This window comes from Palaemon carinicauda, chromosome 30 (genome assembly GCF_036898095.1).
Source record: "Palaemon carinicauda isolate YSFRI2023 chromosome 30, ASM3689809v2, whole genome shotgun sequence".
Taxonomy (NCBI): Eukaryota; Metazoa; Arthropoda; class Malacostraca; order Decapoda; family Palaemonidae; genus Palaemon; species Palaemon carinicauda.
This window is the reverse complement of record NC_090754.1, coordinates 66,849,041-66,864,187: the sequence shown is the minus strand read 5'-3', so window position 1 is coordinate 66,864,187 and position 15,147 is coordinate 66,849,041. Positions and strand designations below refer to the sequence as shown.

Genomic DNA, 15,147 nt, shown 5'->3' with positions numbered 1-15,147 from the left:
AAGAAGGGGAGCCGTTATCAAGGTACCCTTCCTCCGTTACTACCTTGAGTATCTTGATGGCGCCATTGTCGCTGCCATGTTCTATTCCTTTAAGTGTAGTGCTACAAGCTCGGTGATTTTCCTTTTCGCTCTCGTGTTTATGCTTATCTCGTTGGATTTATCATGCAATCTCCAGCCACTTCTGCCTCTGGAAAGTTGAATATTTGATCTTTACACTGTATAAATTTTAGCTCTTGCCTCAGAGTGAAATTAGGTTAAATTTAATGAGAGAGCTGTTGCCTGAACCGGAGGCGTAAATGGGCGCTGTCGTTCGTTACACATGAGTTATTTAGTTAGCCTGAACGACTTTCCCGGTATAAATAGCATGGATATCTAATAGCTATTCAGTCTTTATTGCTAGGAGTTAATTATATTATGCTGATTTTATTCGTAATAGTTTTGGTGATTAAGGTAACCGAACCTTGCTTACGCTAGGCTTCCTAGCCTAGGCGTTTTAGTTTACTTTCATGCATGATATAACAGACATTCCTAGTGTTATTACAATTAAATGAAGCTATTTAGGCAATTTATATGTGTAAGTTACATTGATTGCATATAAATTTTCCTCTTCTGAAATCGTATACGAGAGTTTCGGGGATTAAGGTAATTGATTCTCACCCGCCACTAGGCTACAAGCCTAGTGGCTTTAGTATACTTTCATACATGTTCTCCAGTTACCTTCGTGTATCGTTTAATCAATTCAGGTGGAGATAGATATCTCCTAGAATTATTATATAAACTGATTCTCGTCTCCAGTGGAAATTTAAGGGTAATCCCTCCTTCCCTCTGGGTGTAGCCTTAGGCTACAACTCTAGTTGGTCGTGCCTCGAGTTGTCATTCAGGCATGAATACGCTAGGATTTTCTGTCCCTTCCCTCAGCTGCAGATAGTAAGTTTTGGGTTTCGGTCAGAACCTCAGAGTATATAGTCTTGTGCCGGCAGCCAGCCGGCAGGGTGAATAGTCATTCCTCTATCGGACTAGGCTGCCAGCATAGGAGGCTAGAAATCCCTAGGCCGCACCTGAAGTGGTTGTATGATGCCGCCATTTTCTCCCTGCGGTCTAGTAGACTAGTCCTGTGCTCGCAGACCCTAAGCTGAAGAATAGATATTCTTCTGCCGCCTAGGATGGCGCCGGCACTGGAACTCTGTTTCTCTCTTGTTGAGAGGAGGCGGCAAGCTTGTTGCCGGCCCCTTAACTGTATTGGCAGACCGTAGGCTGGAGAATAGATATTTTCCTGTCGTCTAGGATGGCGCCGATACTGAAACAGAGTTTCTTAAAGGTGTGGATGGACCGGCAAGTCTGCCGGGCCCTTCCACACCTCATACAGGACCCTTTTCCCTCCCCCCTCTGTCCTTTAGTGATGGCCTCGCCATTACAACCCTTTGGCCATCGTCCTACAATCTCACCGCTTGCCGGCAGGTTGTGGGGCCGGCCGGGGCTCCTACTTGTAGTAGCTTAGCCGCTCAGCTTTCCCTTATGGACGCAAGGCTCCGGGAGGGCTGGGCCATCTGCCGGCAGGAGACCCCTTTACTGTAGAGTGTTCTTCAGTCCTCTCTTGGACTGCCATTCACATTCCAGTGGCCGGCAGAGACCGGCAATGGTTTGTGTTTGGGTGGAAGTCTGAATGATGTTTTCTCCCCTTCCATTTGAACCCTCATTCTGGAGGAAGACATTAAGGCTGAGCACTTTCACCCTTCACTCCTCTTTTTCTCTCTCTCTATTAGCTAGTGCCGCCGGGTACTAACCTAGCCGGCAGTGGCCGGCCAGGCTGCCAGCCACTACCCCCCGCCGGCAAGGTGCTGGCTGGACCAGTGTGCCGGGAACCGGTGAGACACCGGCAATCGACAAGCTGCTGGAAGAACTGGCTTGGCCGGCAGGTGCCGGCCGGGCTGATGCTGCCAGCCACTACCCCAGCCAGCTAGGCGCCGGCTGTACTAGTGCGCCGGTAACCGGCGAGCCGTGGGCAGGGTTAACTTGGCCGGCGGGAGCCGGCCGGGTTGATGCTGTCAGCCACCGCCCCAGCCGGCTGGATTGTGCCGCCAGGTGCTAGCCTTGCCGGTATTATGCCGGCAAGAACTACAGTATATGACTACATAGTAGCCAGTATATTTGCAGTATAGATCATACTGCAGACAGAAAACTATAGTATAAATTATACAGTAGTTAATTTACCAACATACCCTGTGTATTTATGCACAGTATATTGTTGAGACCATATTATATAGGGGAAGAAAAGACTTCTTTCCACATACTGATAGATGATCAGTTACAAATTACCCTCATTATTAAAACCTTTGGAAAGTCAGTGTTAAGTTACACTTATCTATCCTTGCAGGTTAGAACTCTTCCATTGGGTTCCCTGAATAGGAAAACTCTAGGTTTTAATTTTGGGGGAGGTCACAGCAATTGGCTGGACAGGAAACACAAGTATGTGTCTTTCCTAATTCTTTTCTAGCTTTCTATCCTAAGCTATATGTAATAAATATGCAAAATATTAATATTTATAGTTTATCAGGTGAGATGAACTACCACATACTCATTTAGTTTTCCTCTTTTTACTGGAGGACCACCCCAAGTGCCTGCGAGTCTTCTGCAACGTCAGGAGCAAGGACTTCTGCGGCCATGTAGAGTACAGGGTGCACTCTCTCTGTTCCATCACCAAGGGATCTCTTATGTACTGGGACCCCCAGGACTGCATTCAAAGCCTTAGTTACTGAGGCTTTTGATGACCCCAAGACAGCGGAGTCAAGGGATGCAGCACGGATTAAGCTGTGCAGATGGGTTCGTGGCTTCCAGAAGAATGCCACGGGGTCTTACCTTCCGAATGAACGGATGCGAGCCTATCTGTTCCGAGGCAACTGTGGATGCCGTTATACCACAGCCTCAACCTGAGATCCCCTGCGTCCAGATTTCCGTAGATACGGATGTCTCTGACGCGATGAAGGTCATCCCCCTAGATGAAAGGATGCCAGAGAGGTGTCGGAGGACACCGAGAAAGACCTTCTTGCAGAAGGTCTGGAAGAGGAGTCTACCTTGGCTCTTGAGACTGAAGAGGATGACATCGAATCGGAGTCCGTTTCGTCGGTTCCGGCCCCAGAACCAGTACCTTCTACGTCTTCTGTTCCTCCATCTGACGAAATGGAAAAAGCCTTGGCTAATCACATGACGATGGAGACTCTTCGTAAGCAAAACGAAGAAAGGGACGCTGATCTGAGAAGAAAGATGGACCATCTCGCATCGTCCCGTGGATCTGAGAAGAGACTCAATGTGAAGGATCTTCCTTATTGTTCTGAAGTAAACCCTTGGAGGCATGCAGAGTACATGCCAATTACAAACGGGAAGATCTTTATTCCAGAGAAGCTGGGAGCTGTCCTCATTAAGGATGTCGACTTTTGGCTCAGCTTTGAGTCTTACCCAGACTGCTTCATCCGTCTGAAGGCAGAACCTGTGTCTAAGGAGGAGACAGAGCTGAAAGAGGTCATAGTTCTTGACCATGGGAAAGCTCAAGCTTTAATGGCAAGCAGTCTGAAAGACAGGGGCTTCACTAATTCGAAGGTGCCAGCCCTGAGCAAGAAACACCCTTCTTTTCTTGCTCCAGCTAAACTAGCCTTTCCGTTGGCAGAAAAGGGGTTTATGGCAGTCATGAAGGCAGTAGAAGCTGGGAAACCTTGCCTTACACTTGAGGAGTGTAGACCCTTATCCCTAGCTCTGCTTACGGATGACAAAGACTGGAAGGAAATACATTTTACCTTCTCAGTTGGGAAGTTGGAGGCGGATATTGCTGGACACCAGTTCAGCGAAAACCTCCCTAAGTTGTCTGACTTTCTCTTGCGTAGGGAGCAAGAGACAAAGGAAAGGCTTGCTGCATCCCTGTCCCTCAAGATTACTTTGGAGGCAATGGTAAGCGATAATAGATCCCCAGACATGTTCATGGTCATGGCCAAATCACATTTGGCAACGATGGTCAAGGACCTATATGGCTTTGTTAGAGCCAGACGAGCATGTAGGGAGTTCGTGTTTGCTTCGGCTGCGGTGAAACACGAACCCAGGAAGTTGATAACTTCCAATATCTGGGGAAAACACCTCTTCCCGAGTGAAGTGGTCAAGGAAGTAGTTGACAAGGCTGCTACGGAGAAAAGGAATCTTCCCCAAAAGTGGGGCATGTTGACGAAGAGGAAGTCTTCCCCGGATGAGGGTCCCCAACCGAAAAGAAAGACAGAGGAGACCTAGGTTGCCCTCTTGCCATGTCAGGAAACAACAACAACCTCCCGCAGTTCCAATGACCGTGGTGCCCCAGATGGTGGCACAACCTCAAACCACCTACCAGATGGTGCCTCAGCAGATGGTGGCCCAGTCACCAGCCTTTACTCCTGCCTATGAGAGGCAGACCCCTACCTTTCGCCCTAAAGGTAGAGGGTCGATTAGAAGCTCCTCTAGACAACCCTCGAGAGGAAGAGGGGTTAGGGGAGGACACGGTCAAGGAGGCAAGTCCTCCGGACAACCGAAGCAATGAGATGCTTCCGGTAGGAAGAAGACTCCAAAGATTTCGGGATCGCTGGACCTTCGATCCCTGGGCCCACAGCCTAATCAAGAACGGACTAGGTTGGAGCTGGAGGACAGCTCCACCATCATTTCCTCAATTCTTCCAAAACTCTAACCCCGTCCTGGAAGAATATACCCGAGAACTCTTGAGCAAACGGGTGATAAGGAGGGCAAAGTCCATCAAATTCCATGGGAGGCTGTTTAGTGTTCCCAAGAAGAACTCAGAGTCATTCTGGACTTGTCGCCACTCAACAAGTTCAGGATGTTAACCCTACAACACAAAGACCCTGCTGCCAAAACAGGCGTATACAGTCTCGATAGACATGGCAGATGCCTATTGACATATTCCAATCAATCGCCCACTCTCCTCTTACCTAGGATTCAGGCTACAGAAGAAGAAATACATCTTCAGAGCCATGCCCTTCGGACTAAATATAGCCGCAAGGATCTTTACAAAGCTTGCAGATGCAGTCGTTCAACAACTACGCCTAGAAGGTGTCCAGGTGGTGGCCTACCTGGACGATTGGTTGGTGTGGGCAGCATCCGAGACGGAATGCATGCAAGCATCCAAAAAAGTGATCCAGTTCCTGGAACATCTAGGATTCAAGATCAACGTCAAAAAGTCTGGATTATCTCCAGATCAGGAGTTTCAATGGCTGGGAATAGATTGGAACTTAAAGTCACACCTGATCTGGAGATAATCGAAACTCTTTGATGTTGATCTTGAATCCCAGATGTTTCAGGAACTGGATCACTTTTTTGGATGCTTGCATGCATTCCGTCTCGGATGATGCCCACACCAACCAATCGTCCAGGTAGGCCACCACCTGGACATCTTCTAGGCATAGTTGTTGAACGACTGCATCTGCAAGCTTTGTAAAGATCACACCGTCTCTCCATTCCGCTAGGGAAGAGGAGAGAGATAGCGGGATCTGTCAAGAGACTACTGAAATCCGATAGGATATCAAGACGCCAACAGGAGAGAGTGCTGGGCTCCCTTCAGTTTGCATCAGTGACAGACCCGGTGCTAAGAACATAGCTAAAAGATGCATCAGGAGTCTGGAGAAGATTCGCATCAAACGCTCGAAGAGATCTAAGGAGACCGATAATGACTCGACCACAATCACTTCTTAAGCCATGGTCGAAGGCCAAGAACCTGAAGAGGTCCATACCCTTGCAACCACCTCTCCCTTCAGTCATCATCCATACGGATGCATCAAAGGAAGGATGGGGAGGTCACTCTCACCAACGGAAAGTCCAAAGGACTTGGTCCTCTCTATTCAGTACACATAAGACTGACTCTGGACAGCGAGGTGATAGTGAGATGTTTGAATCGTCAAGGTTCGAGATCACCCCAAATCAACCAAGTGATGTTGGCCATCTTCCGCTTAGCGGAAAAGAAGAGATGGCACTTATCAGCAGTTCACCTTCAAGGGTTCCGCAATGTGACGGCGGACGCTCCATCCAGGCTCTCGCCGATAGAGTCAGAATGGTCCCTAGACGCAGGATCATTCTCCTTCATCTTACGTCAAGTCCCAGGACTGCAGATCGACCTCTTCGTGACGAGCAACAAGAAACTACCTCGTTATGTGGCCCCATACGAGGGCCCTCTAGCGCAGGCAGTGGATGCCATGTCCCTCAATTGGAACAGATGGAACTGGATTTACCTGTTCCCTCCAACCAACCTCTTGTTGAAGGTCCTCAACGAGCCGAGATCCTTTCAGGGAACGGCAGCTCTAGTGGCTCCCAAGTGGCTGAAGAGCAATTGGTTCCCTCTAGTATTGGAACTGAAGCCAAGGCTGGTCCCTCTGCCGGACCCAGTGCTGACTCAACAAGTACAGAAGTCAACTGTCTTCACTTCATCACAGAAAACCAAAAACCTTCATCTCATGATTTTCTCTCCTTAGCAGTTAAGAAAAGGTTTGGGATCTCGAGAGACAGTATAGACTTCTTAGAAGAATTTAAGTCTAAATCAACCAGAAGACAATATGAGTTGTCTTAGAAGAAGTGGGTTGCTTTCGTCAAGGCAAGAAGTCCAAAAGAGATCTCAACAGATTTCTGTTTATCCTTCTTTATTCACCTTCATGGACAAGGTTTAGCAGCCAACACGATAACAACATGTAAGTCAGCCTTGACTAGACCTCTGCTTTACGCCTTCCAAGTAGACTTATCCAATGAAATCTTTAACAAGATTCCTAAGGCTTGTGCTAGACTTAGACCTGCAGCACCTTCGAAGCCCATTTCATGGTCCTTGGATAAGGTCCTACACTTTGCCTCAACAGTGAACAATGATGATTGCTCTTTGAAAGACTTAACCCAGAAAGTTTTATTCTTGTTTGCTCTAGCCTCGGGGGCCAGAGTTAGTGAAATAGTGGCCCTTTCTAGAGATGAGGGCCATATTCAGTTCACAGAAGCAGGAGAACTGAATCTCTTTCCTGACCCAACGTTTCTCGCCAAGAACGAGCTACCTACCAAGAGCTGGGGTCCCTGGAGAATCTGCCCTCTGAAGGAAGATGTCTCGCTGTGCCCAGTAGAGTGTCTAAAGGTCTATCTTCGTAGAACTTCAGACTTCAGGGGAGGACAGCTCTTTAAAGGAGAAACCTAGGGTTCAAACTTATCCCTGAAACAACTAAGGGCGAAGATCACCTATTTCATTAACAGAGCGGATCCTGACAGTACACCCGCAGGTCATGATCCCAGGAAAATTGCATCGTCATTAAACGTTTTCCAATACATGGACTTTGAGCGCCTTCGCTCGTACACTGGATGGAGGTCATCCAGAGTATTCTTTAAACACTATGCGAAGCAAGTGCAAGAGTTGAAACGTTATGTGGTGGCGGCAGGTAGTGTGCTAAAACCTGTCGCTTAGCGCTGCGAGGAACAGTGAATTGTTTGGGACTGCTAAAATCGGGTGAAGGTGCTGACACTTCACAGTGCAACACGTAAATATAAGTGTCACCAAGGTGGCACTATGGACTGTTCCAGTTATAAAAGGTGAAGAAACAGAGATAACACTTGTGCCGTGTGTTTTTACACAGTGTGAAGAAAGTCATTCATAAAAATGCATATTAGAAAATTTATTAAATTTTCAGTTTGTGGCTCTAATTATTTTTCCTTTTCAGGTGAAATAATCATTTCTGGTCTTGACTGCTTTATATATGTTTCTCTTTGCATTCATTAGCATTATACTAACGCTATGTTATCTATGTTGAATTGCTGGTTATTCATTACCAATAAATACTTAATTGGTATTTGCGTCTTATTTCGCCCCAAATTTGAATCAATAAAGATATGCGAGAGTATTATTTAACACTTAATAATATGCATATGGACATGTAAACAAATAGATACGCATACTTTGTTCCTACACAAGTACAAGCTTTACCTGGGTTTGCATACAGCAAATCCTGTATGCTTTGGAAGTTATGTTGTCTCATATAAACTTTTGTTCGTATTAAAGTACAAACTTTGACTGGCTTTGCATACAGTGAGACCTGTATGCTCTTGATGCTATGTTGTTCATATGGTATATGCAAACCTCAAGACACTTTCCTAAGTCTAGTATGACTCTTCCCTGCAGGGGGCAGGAAGCACTAACATAGTTCATGATTAGATGTAATGACGTATAACTGTAACGCCATATGTCTCTATGGTCTGGATGACCAAGGAAATATTGTCCTGAGGTTAAGGCACATTTGGAAAATCCACAGATACAGTACTTTCTAAATAATGCTCTGGTAACCTTCCATCAGGACGACATGGCCTGAGCCCAAAAAAAACAGATTTTGAGCGAAGCGAAAAATCTATTTTTGGGTGAGATAGCCATGTCGTCCTGATGGACCCGCACTCCTTTTTATAGAAAAGGCCTTGGCAGGATCCCTCCCAAAACTACTATATCTGTAGAACCTTGCTCAACCCTACAAGGAATAAAACATAGCGGTGACGATGGCGCCATCTAGATACTCAAAGTAGTAATGGAGGAAGGGTACCTTGGTAACAGCTCCCCTTCTATTTTTGCCACTTTCCCCCTCGAAGCGAAAACGCTATTCGGGGTGAAAATTGCTATGTGTCGTATCAAGATATACGTCCCCTGATATTATGCGATATCCTTGAGAGAAATTTTAAGGATGTTTGCACCAGGAGTTAGACTTCTGGAGACCTAAAGGTAAATTCTCTGGGAATATCACTGTAGTCAAATATACCCTAGGAAGCTACTTATAGGAACCTTCCTCCATCAGGACGACATGGATATCTCACCCAAAACTAGATTTTTCGCTTCGCTCACAATCCGTTTTTTAACCTTCTTTTTATAGACTTCAGTCTTTTTATCTACTGGTGACAAAGTTCTTCACAGAGAGTGGGACTGTGCTATTGATTTCCTTTGGTCCTACTTTTACAAACATTTCACTACTTTAGTTTATCAATGCTAAAGGAAGTGTGTGAAGTGTGTGAGAGAAGGAAGTTGAGAGTTAATGTGGGTAAGAGTAAGGTTACGAGATGTACGAGAAGGGAAGGTGGTGCGAAGTTGAATGGAGAGTTACTTGAGGAGGTGGATCAGTTTAAGTACTTGGGGTCTGTGTTCTTGCAGCAAATGGTGGAGTGGAAGCAAATGTACGTCAGAGAGTGAATAAAGGATGCAAAGTGTTGGGGGCAGTTAAGGGAGTAGTAAAAAATAGAGGGTTGGGTATGAAAAAGTAATTGTACCAACTGTGATGTATGGATCGGAGTTGTGGGGAATCAAAGTGACGGAGAGACAGAAATTGAATGTGTTTGAGATGAAGTGTCTAAGGAGTATGGCTGGTGTATCTTGAGTAGATAGGGTTAGGAATGAAGTAGTGAGGGTGAGAACGGGTGTAAGAAATGAGTTAGCAGCTAGAGTGGATATGAATGTGTTGAGGTGGTTTGGCCATGCTGAGAGAATGGAAAATAGCTGTCTGCTAAAGAAGGTGATGAATGCAAGAGTTGATGGGAGAAGTACAAGAGGAAGGCCAAGGTTTGGGTGGATGGATGGAGTGAAGGAAGCTCTGGGTGATAGGAGGATAGATGTGAGCGAGGCAAGAGAGCGTGCTAGAAATAGGAATGAATGGTGAGCGATTGTGACGCAGTTCCAGTAGGCCCTGCTGCTTCCTCCAGTGCCTTGGATGACCACGGAGGTAGCAGCAGTAGGGGATTCAGCGTTATGAAGCTTCATCTGTGGTGGATAATGGGGGAGGGTGGGCTGCCGCACCCTAGCAGTACCAGCCGAACTCGGTTGAGTCCCTTGTCAGCCTGGGAGGAATGTAGAGGGGAGGGGGTCCCATTTTTTGCTTCATTTGTTTGATGTCAGCTGGCCCCCAAAATTGGGGCAGGTGCCTTGGTATATGTATGTATAACTGCAAATAATAATTCTCTAGCACACTTCCATCAGAACATGGCTCGAGCCCAAAAAACGGATTTTGACATAGGAAAAATCTATTTTTGGGCGAGATAGCCATGTCATCCTGATGGCCTGTCCGTTTCTTTTTATCCCCTCTCAATTCTCAATGTGGGCCTTACGTCACGCGATGGCTGCTCCTGGTATGGTTCAACAGGAAACATGTTAGTTGTAGCGCATCAAGATCAGGAGTTGTAATGGCTCTCTCGGCCACATATCCTACCCTATCCCTTATCCTTTGAGACAATGTTAACTCTATTCGGGATAACCATGGCTTGTTATCAACACGTCCCTGATTTATACACTATATCTCTCGGCATATTCACTTTGGAGGATAGAATTCCGTGATAACCTCTAAGGTAAATTTTCTCTGGTATATCACACACGATGTGAACTCGGTTGAGTCCCTTGTCAGGCTGGGAGGAACGTAGAGAGTAGAGGTCCCCTTTTTATTTTGTTTCATTTGTTGATGTCGGCTACCCCCCAAAATTGGGGGAAGTGCCTTGGTATATGTATGTATATCACACGCAGAAATATGCCAAGAAGCTGCTGCCATTGAGGAGCTTCCATCAGGATGACATGGCTATCTCACCCAAAAATAGATTTTTCCTACATAAAAATCCGTTTTATGAAATATGGTGGCCTAGCAATGAGGCTTAGTAGCCATTCATGGCCAAAGTTAGATTTTGGAAATCTTCCCCCATTGTATTAAAAGGTAAAAGTTAAGTGGGCTTAAAAAGTAGGTGAAGATGAGAGGGAGGGATTTTACAAAGTACTTCTAGTAATGCTTAAAGTTCATAAGGTGGGGCGACAACTGATTAAGTCATCTTCCTTGCCTCCATATTCTTTTTTTCTTGTAGAAACCTGGCTTCTTCTACAACCCCACATATACTTACAGGGAAAACAGTTTCAAGATAGCTTTATAATAAAGCCTCTTTGATCCATTTCCATAACACTCACATTAGTTCTCAGATGGTAGACTTTTTATCACCCCTGACAGCTCCCAGGTGCTGTTTAGTGCCCAAAAATGAACCTGCTTTGCCAACTTACTGAGGTACTGTGATACAGTTACCTACTGTATTTGCTAGTTGACATATGCCACTACAGTAGTGTTGTCGCTCATCAACACTATCGAGTGGTCTCTCAAACTGTTGGAATGATTGCAGTGTCAAGAATGTTACCCTGTAAAGCACAACAAGATTAGATTCCTTAGGTGTTCTCCCCCTCCCTTCTTGGATGCATCTGTGAAGAGCCTAGGATTCCTATTGTAGTGAAAGGGGGAGATAGATTTCCAGCTACCGTCACTTCGTTATAACTTTTATCTGGCGAGTTTCCAGCTTCGCTGAAATTATACTCCTATTAAAGGATAAGTGTTTGCATGTACAGTATAGGAACAAACAAATTGCTATAAATTGTATTATTTCTTTAACATTTTAATAAATTTTTGGATGTCTTAGTGCTGTATCTTGCTAATGTTTTAGACTAAAATTTTTCGTAAAACATTCCATTTTTAATCGTACTTAAGGTTCCACAGCAGCAACTATGCTCAAGAATAGTTAGGTTGGTATTGGTAACTTCATAAACTAAATAAATTGATGGAAAGATTGATATTTTGTCATAAAAATTTTTTAAAAAAAATACGCAATAAGTATTCTGTATAAACAGTATATTTAAAGACTGGTGGTTTTCATAACTGGTTGACATATGCTAACCCTTCCAACCCTTTCAAAGTGAGGCCAGGGAAAATTAGTCTGAATTACTGAGTTTATGAAAGTAAAAAAAAAAATTGGAGATGGCAATAACTAGAAGAAATTTTCATTCTGTTTTCATAATTATTACAGTAAAACATATACTAATGTTTAAGATAAATACTCACCAGTACATAGTGTCAGATTGGGTGTTTTCCCCAGCAAGTTTCAAAAGGGTCCGGAGTGAATCTGCTTCTGCCATCCAAGTCGATTCTGTTGTAGCGTAACCGCCAAACTTCCTGTGGATATAGTTAGGTATCGGTCAGTTTTTGCTATGGCACAAAAATAAAACTTTTGCAAGTTACAATTGCCTGTAGGCCTACAGTAAAAAGTATGCTTCCATTAAACAAGTTCTATCATTTTCACTACTATAACATGAAAAAGATTTTTTTTTTATTAGGCAAAACCCTAAGGTTGGATAGAATAGGATTGGGGATAACACCAACAGTGTACCTTGCCAGGCTCCCAATAGGTAGATAATTTTCCATGTGATTTGCATTGTCTTACTTTTATTTCTTTTGGTTTTGCCCAGCTCCATCAACATTATCTTACAACCCTTTTTACCTTTTTAGGAACAAATCCTTTGTTAGGCCCAAGTTTAGAAATATGACTTGTATTCTTGAAATGCTATTGTTATAAATGAATGGGCTGGTACTATGAGGATCCTTAAGGAACATATACTTAGTAAAGTAACACTGTAAACAGTACTCTAGCATTTTCTCTAAGGAAATTCACTAGGTGAATAGCATTATTGGTTGATCATTTCAAGTACTGTACATTCTTTTTTATCTATTTTCCTTATCCGCAAATTTATTAAAAAAAAATTTGTGCAATTGGGAATATCGGATACTAGTTATCTTGTATCCGGTAGTTTAACTTGACCACTTGGAGATGAATAGCTGGCATGAACTAACTGACTTCAATAATTACAGTAGTACCTGGTACCTCATTTCACGTAGGGCATTGCTCTCCTGTCTGGTCTTTAGCTAATGAATCTCATCTTAATTTGATGAAAACTTGCGGTCTATTAAATTTGTTATTCCTAATATGGATATTATCAATATTTGGTGCCCAAGATTTGAAGGTAGCCCACCACTTATGTTCGTGGGTTGTACCAGGGTTCCTTTAAGGTGAAATTGTATTATTTTTCAGTTGTAGAATAAATTTTCTTGAGTAACAGCTCTTTGTTAAGTACAGTACAGTACTGTAACATCTTGACATAAGAGCAAGCCGCCAAGCAAATTTTTGCATCAATAGCAGCAAAAACTTGAGATACGAGCATGCTTACAGAGACTAACAATAGGTGGCCGAGCGCTTGGGAGCTCTCAAAGCGCGCTCCTCTCGTTCATTTTGTGTGATCTCCAACTGCTGTATGAATCTCTGTGCATCTCTCATGGTATTTGCGTTATTTACGGGATTTTAATGTACAGTATATTTGTAGACAATTATTCTAATAAGTGATGGGTCCCATGAAAGTAAGTGGAAACGTTGGCAGTGAGAAGAAAAAGAGCACGATGACGATAAGAGGTGAAACGTAAAATTATAGAAAAACATGGGCATGGTGAGTTGGACCGTCATTACGAGAGAAGTACATCGATGATATGTATCACCCTCAAACAGAAGGAGGCTGCCATCATCATCATCATCATTATTATCATTATTACCATTATTATTATTATTATCATTACTAGCTAAGCTACAACCCTAGATGGAAATGCAAGATGCTATAAGCCCAAGAACTCCAACAGGGAAAAATAGCCCAGTGAGGAAAGTAAATAAGGAAATAAATAAAGAATATAAGTAATGAAAAATTCAAATAAAATATTTTAAAAGCATTAACAACATTAAAACAGATACTTGATATATAAACTATAAAAGGAATTATGTAAGCCTGTTCAACATAAAAACATTCGCTGCGAGTTTGAACTTTTGAAGTTCAACTGATTCAACTACCTGATTAGGAAGATCATTCCACAACTTGGTTACAGCTGGAATAAAACTATAGTACTATATAGTATTGAGTCTCATGATGAAGAATGCCTGGCTGTTAGAATTAACTGCATATCTAGTATTCCGAACAGGATGGAACTGTCAGGGAAGATCTGAATGTAAAGGATGGTCAGAATTATAAAAAAAAAAATCTTATTCAACATGCATATTGAACTAATTGAACGACGGAATAAGAAATTTAATAGAACGTAAGTTCCTGTCCAACAAATAAGATGAGAATCAGCAGCATAAAGCCCTCCAAAGGCCTAAGCAATATGTCTAAATTACAGGCTAATATAAATGATGAGAGGGAGAGGCTTCTGTTGTTGTGGATTAAAGAAAAGCAGCTGGCGGGAGATAGCACGACTGATACAATCATGCGTGCTCAAGCCAGTGCAGTCCACAAAGATTTGAAACAAAGGGAAGTATCTGTGAGTGGGTTGACATCAATGCCAGTGGAGACATTCAAAGCTAGTCATGACTGGTTTGATAACTTTAAAAAGCAAATTAGGATACTTTCAGTTGTGAGGCATGGGGAAGCTACTTGTTTAGATGTGAAAGTCGCAGAGGAGTATGTCAAATGTTTTGACTCTTATTGCTGTGTAAGGTTACAAACTCTCCAACAAGTCTTCAACTGTGATGAAACTTTCCTTTTTTGGAAAATAAAAATGCCCAGGAGGACATTCATCCAGGCAGAAGAGAAAATCTGCCGGGCCATAAAACCCATGAAAGATAAGAGTGACTCTTGCCTTAAGTGCTAAAGTCAGCAGTGACTGCAAGATCAAGCCACTGTTGGTGTATTACTCTAAAAACCCACATGCTTTCAAGAGTCACAAGATCTTGAAAGAAAAGTTTCAAGTGATGTGGTGAGATAATTCAAAGGCATGAGTGACAAGGCATTTCTTCACAGAAAGAGTAAATCTGGTCTTTGATCTCGTGGGCAAGAAGTATTTGATGGAGAAAAACATCCCACTGAAATGTCTTTTCATTTTAGACAATGCCCCTGGCCACCCTCCAAGCCTTGAAGATGACATTCTCGATGATTTAAAGTTCATTGAGGTCCTCCATCTCCCGCCCACCACCACTCCTCCAGCCCATGGACCAACAGGCCATTTCAAATTTCAAAAGGCGGTACACAAAGCATTTGTTAAAAAGAATGCTTTGATGTCACAGATAACACCAACCTCTTCATGAATTTTGGAAGGACCATTTTAACATTGTGTTATGACCAGATTCTGTAGCTGAAAGGAATTTTGAAGGGTTCAATATGGAGCCTGACCCCCAAATCCATTGCATTGGAAGAGATTGCGTCTCTCAGAAAGTCCATGGGGCTGGAAGTAGACAAGGCACATGTCTACCATCTTGTCAAGGAACATCAAGAAGAGCTCACGACGGACGAGTTGATCAAGCTCCAGA

At 43.5% G+C, this 15,147-nt stretch overlaps 1 protein-coding gene across 2 annotated transcripts in view; it reads right to left on the bottom strand.

Annotated features, from left to right (window-relative positions):
- Positions 1-11,851: 11,851 nt before the first annotated feature.
- The window catches only part of LOC137623822 (heme-binding protein 2-like), a 95,599-nt gene continuing 92,303 nt past the window's right edge, over positions 11,852-15,147 (bottom strand). For both annotated transcript variants that reach the window (XM_068354633.1, XM_068354634.1), the window contains exon 6: positions 11,852-11,981. In XM_068354633.1, coding sequence (XP_068210734.1) covers positions 11,867-11,981 — 115 coding nt within the window. In that variant the 3' untranslated portion in view covers positions 11,852-11,866. The remainder of the gene's footprint in view (positions 11,982-15,147) is intronic.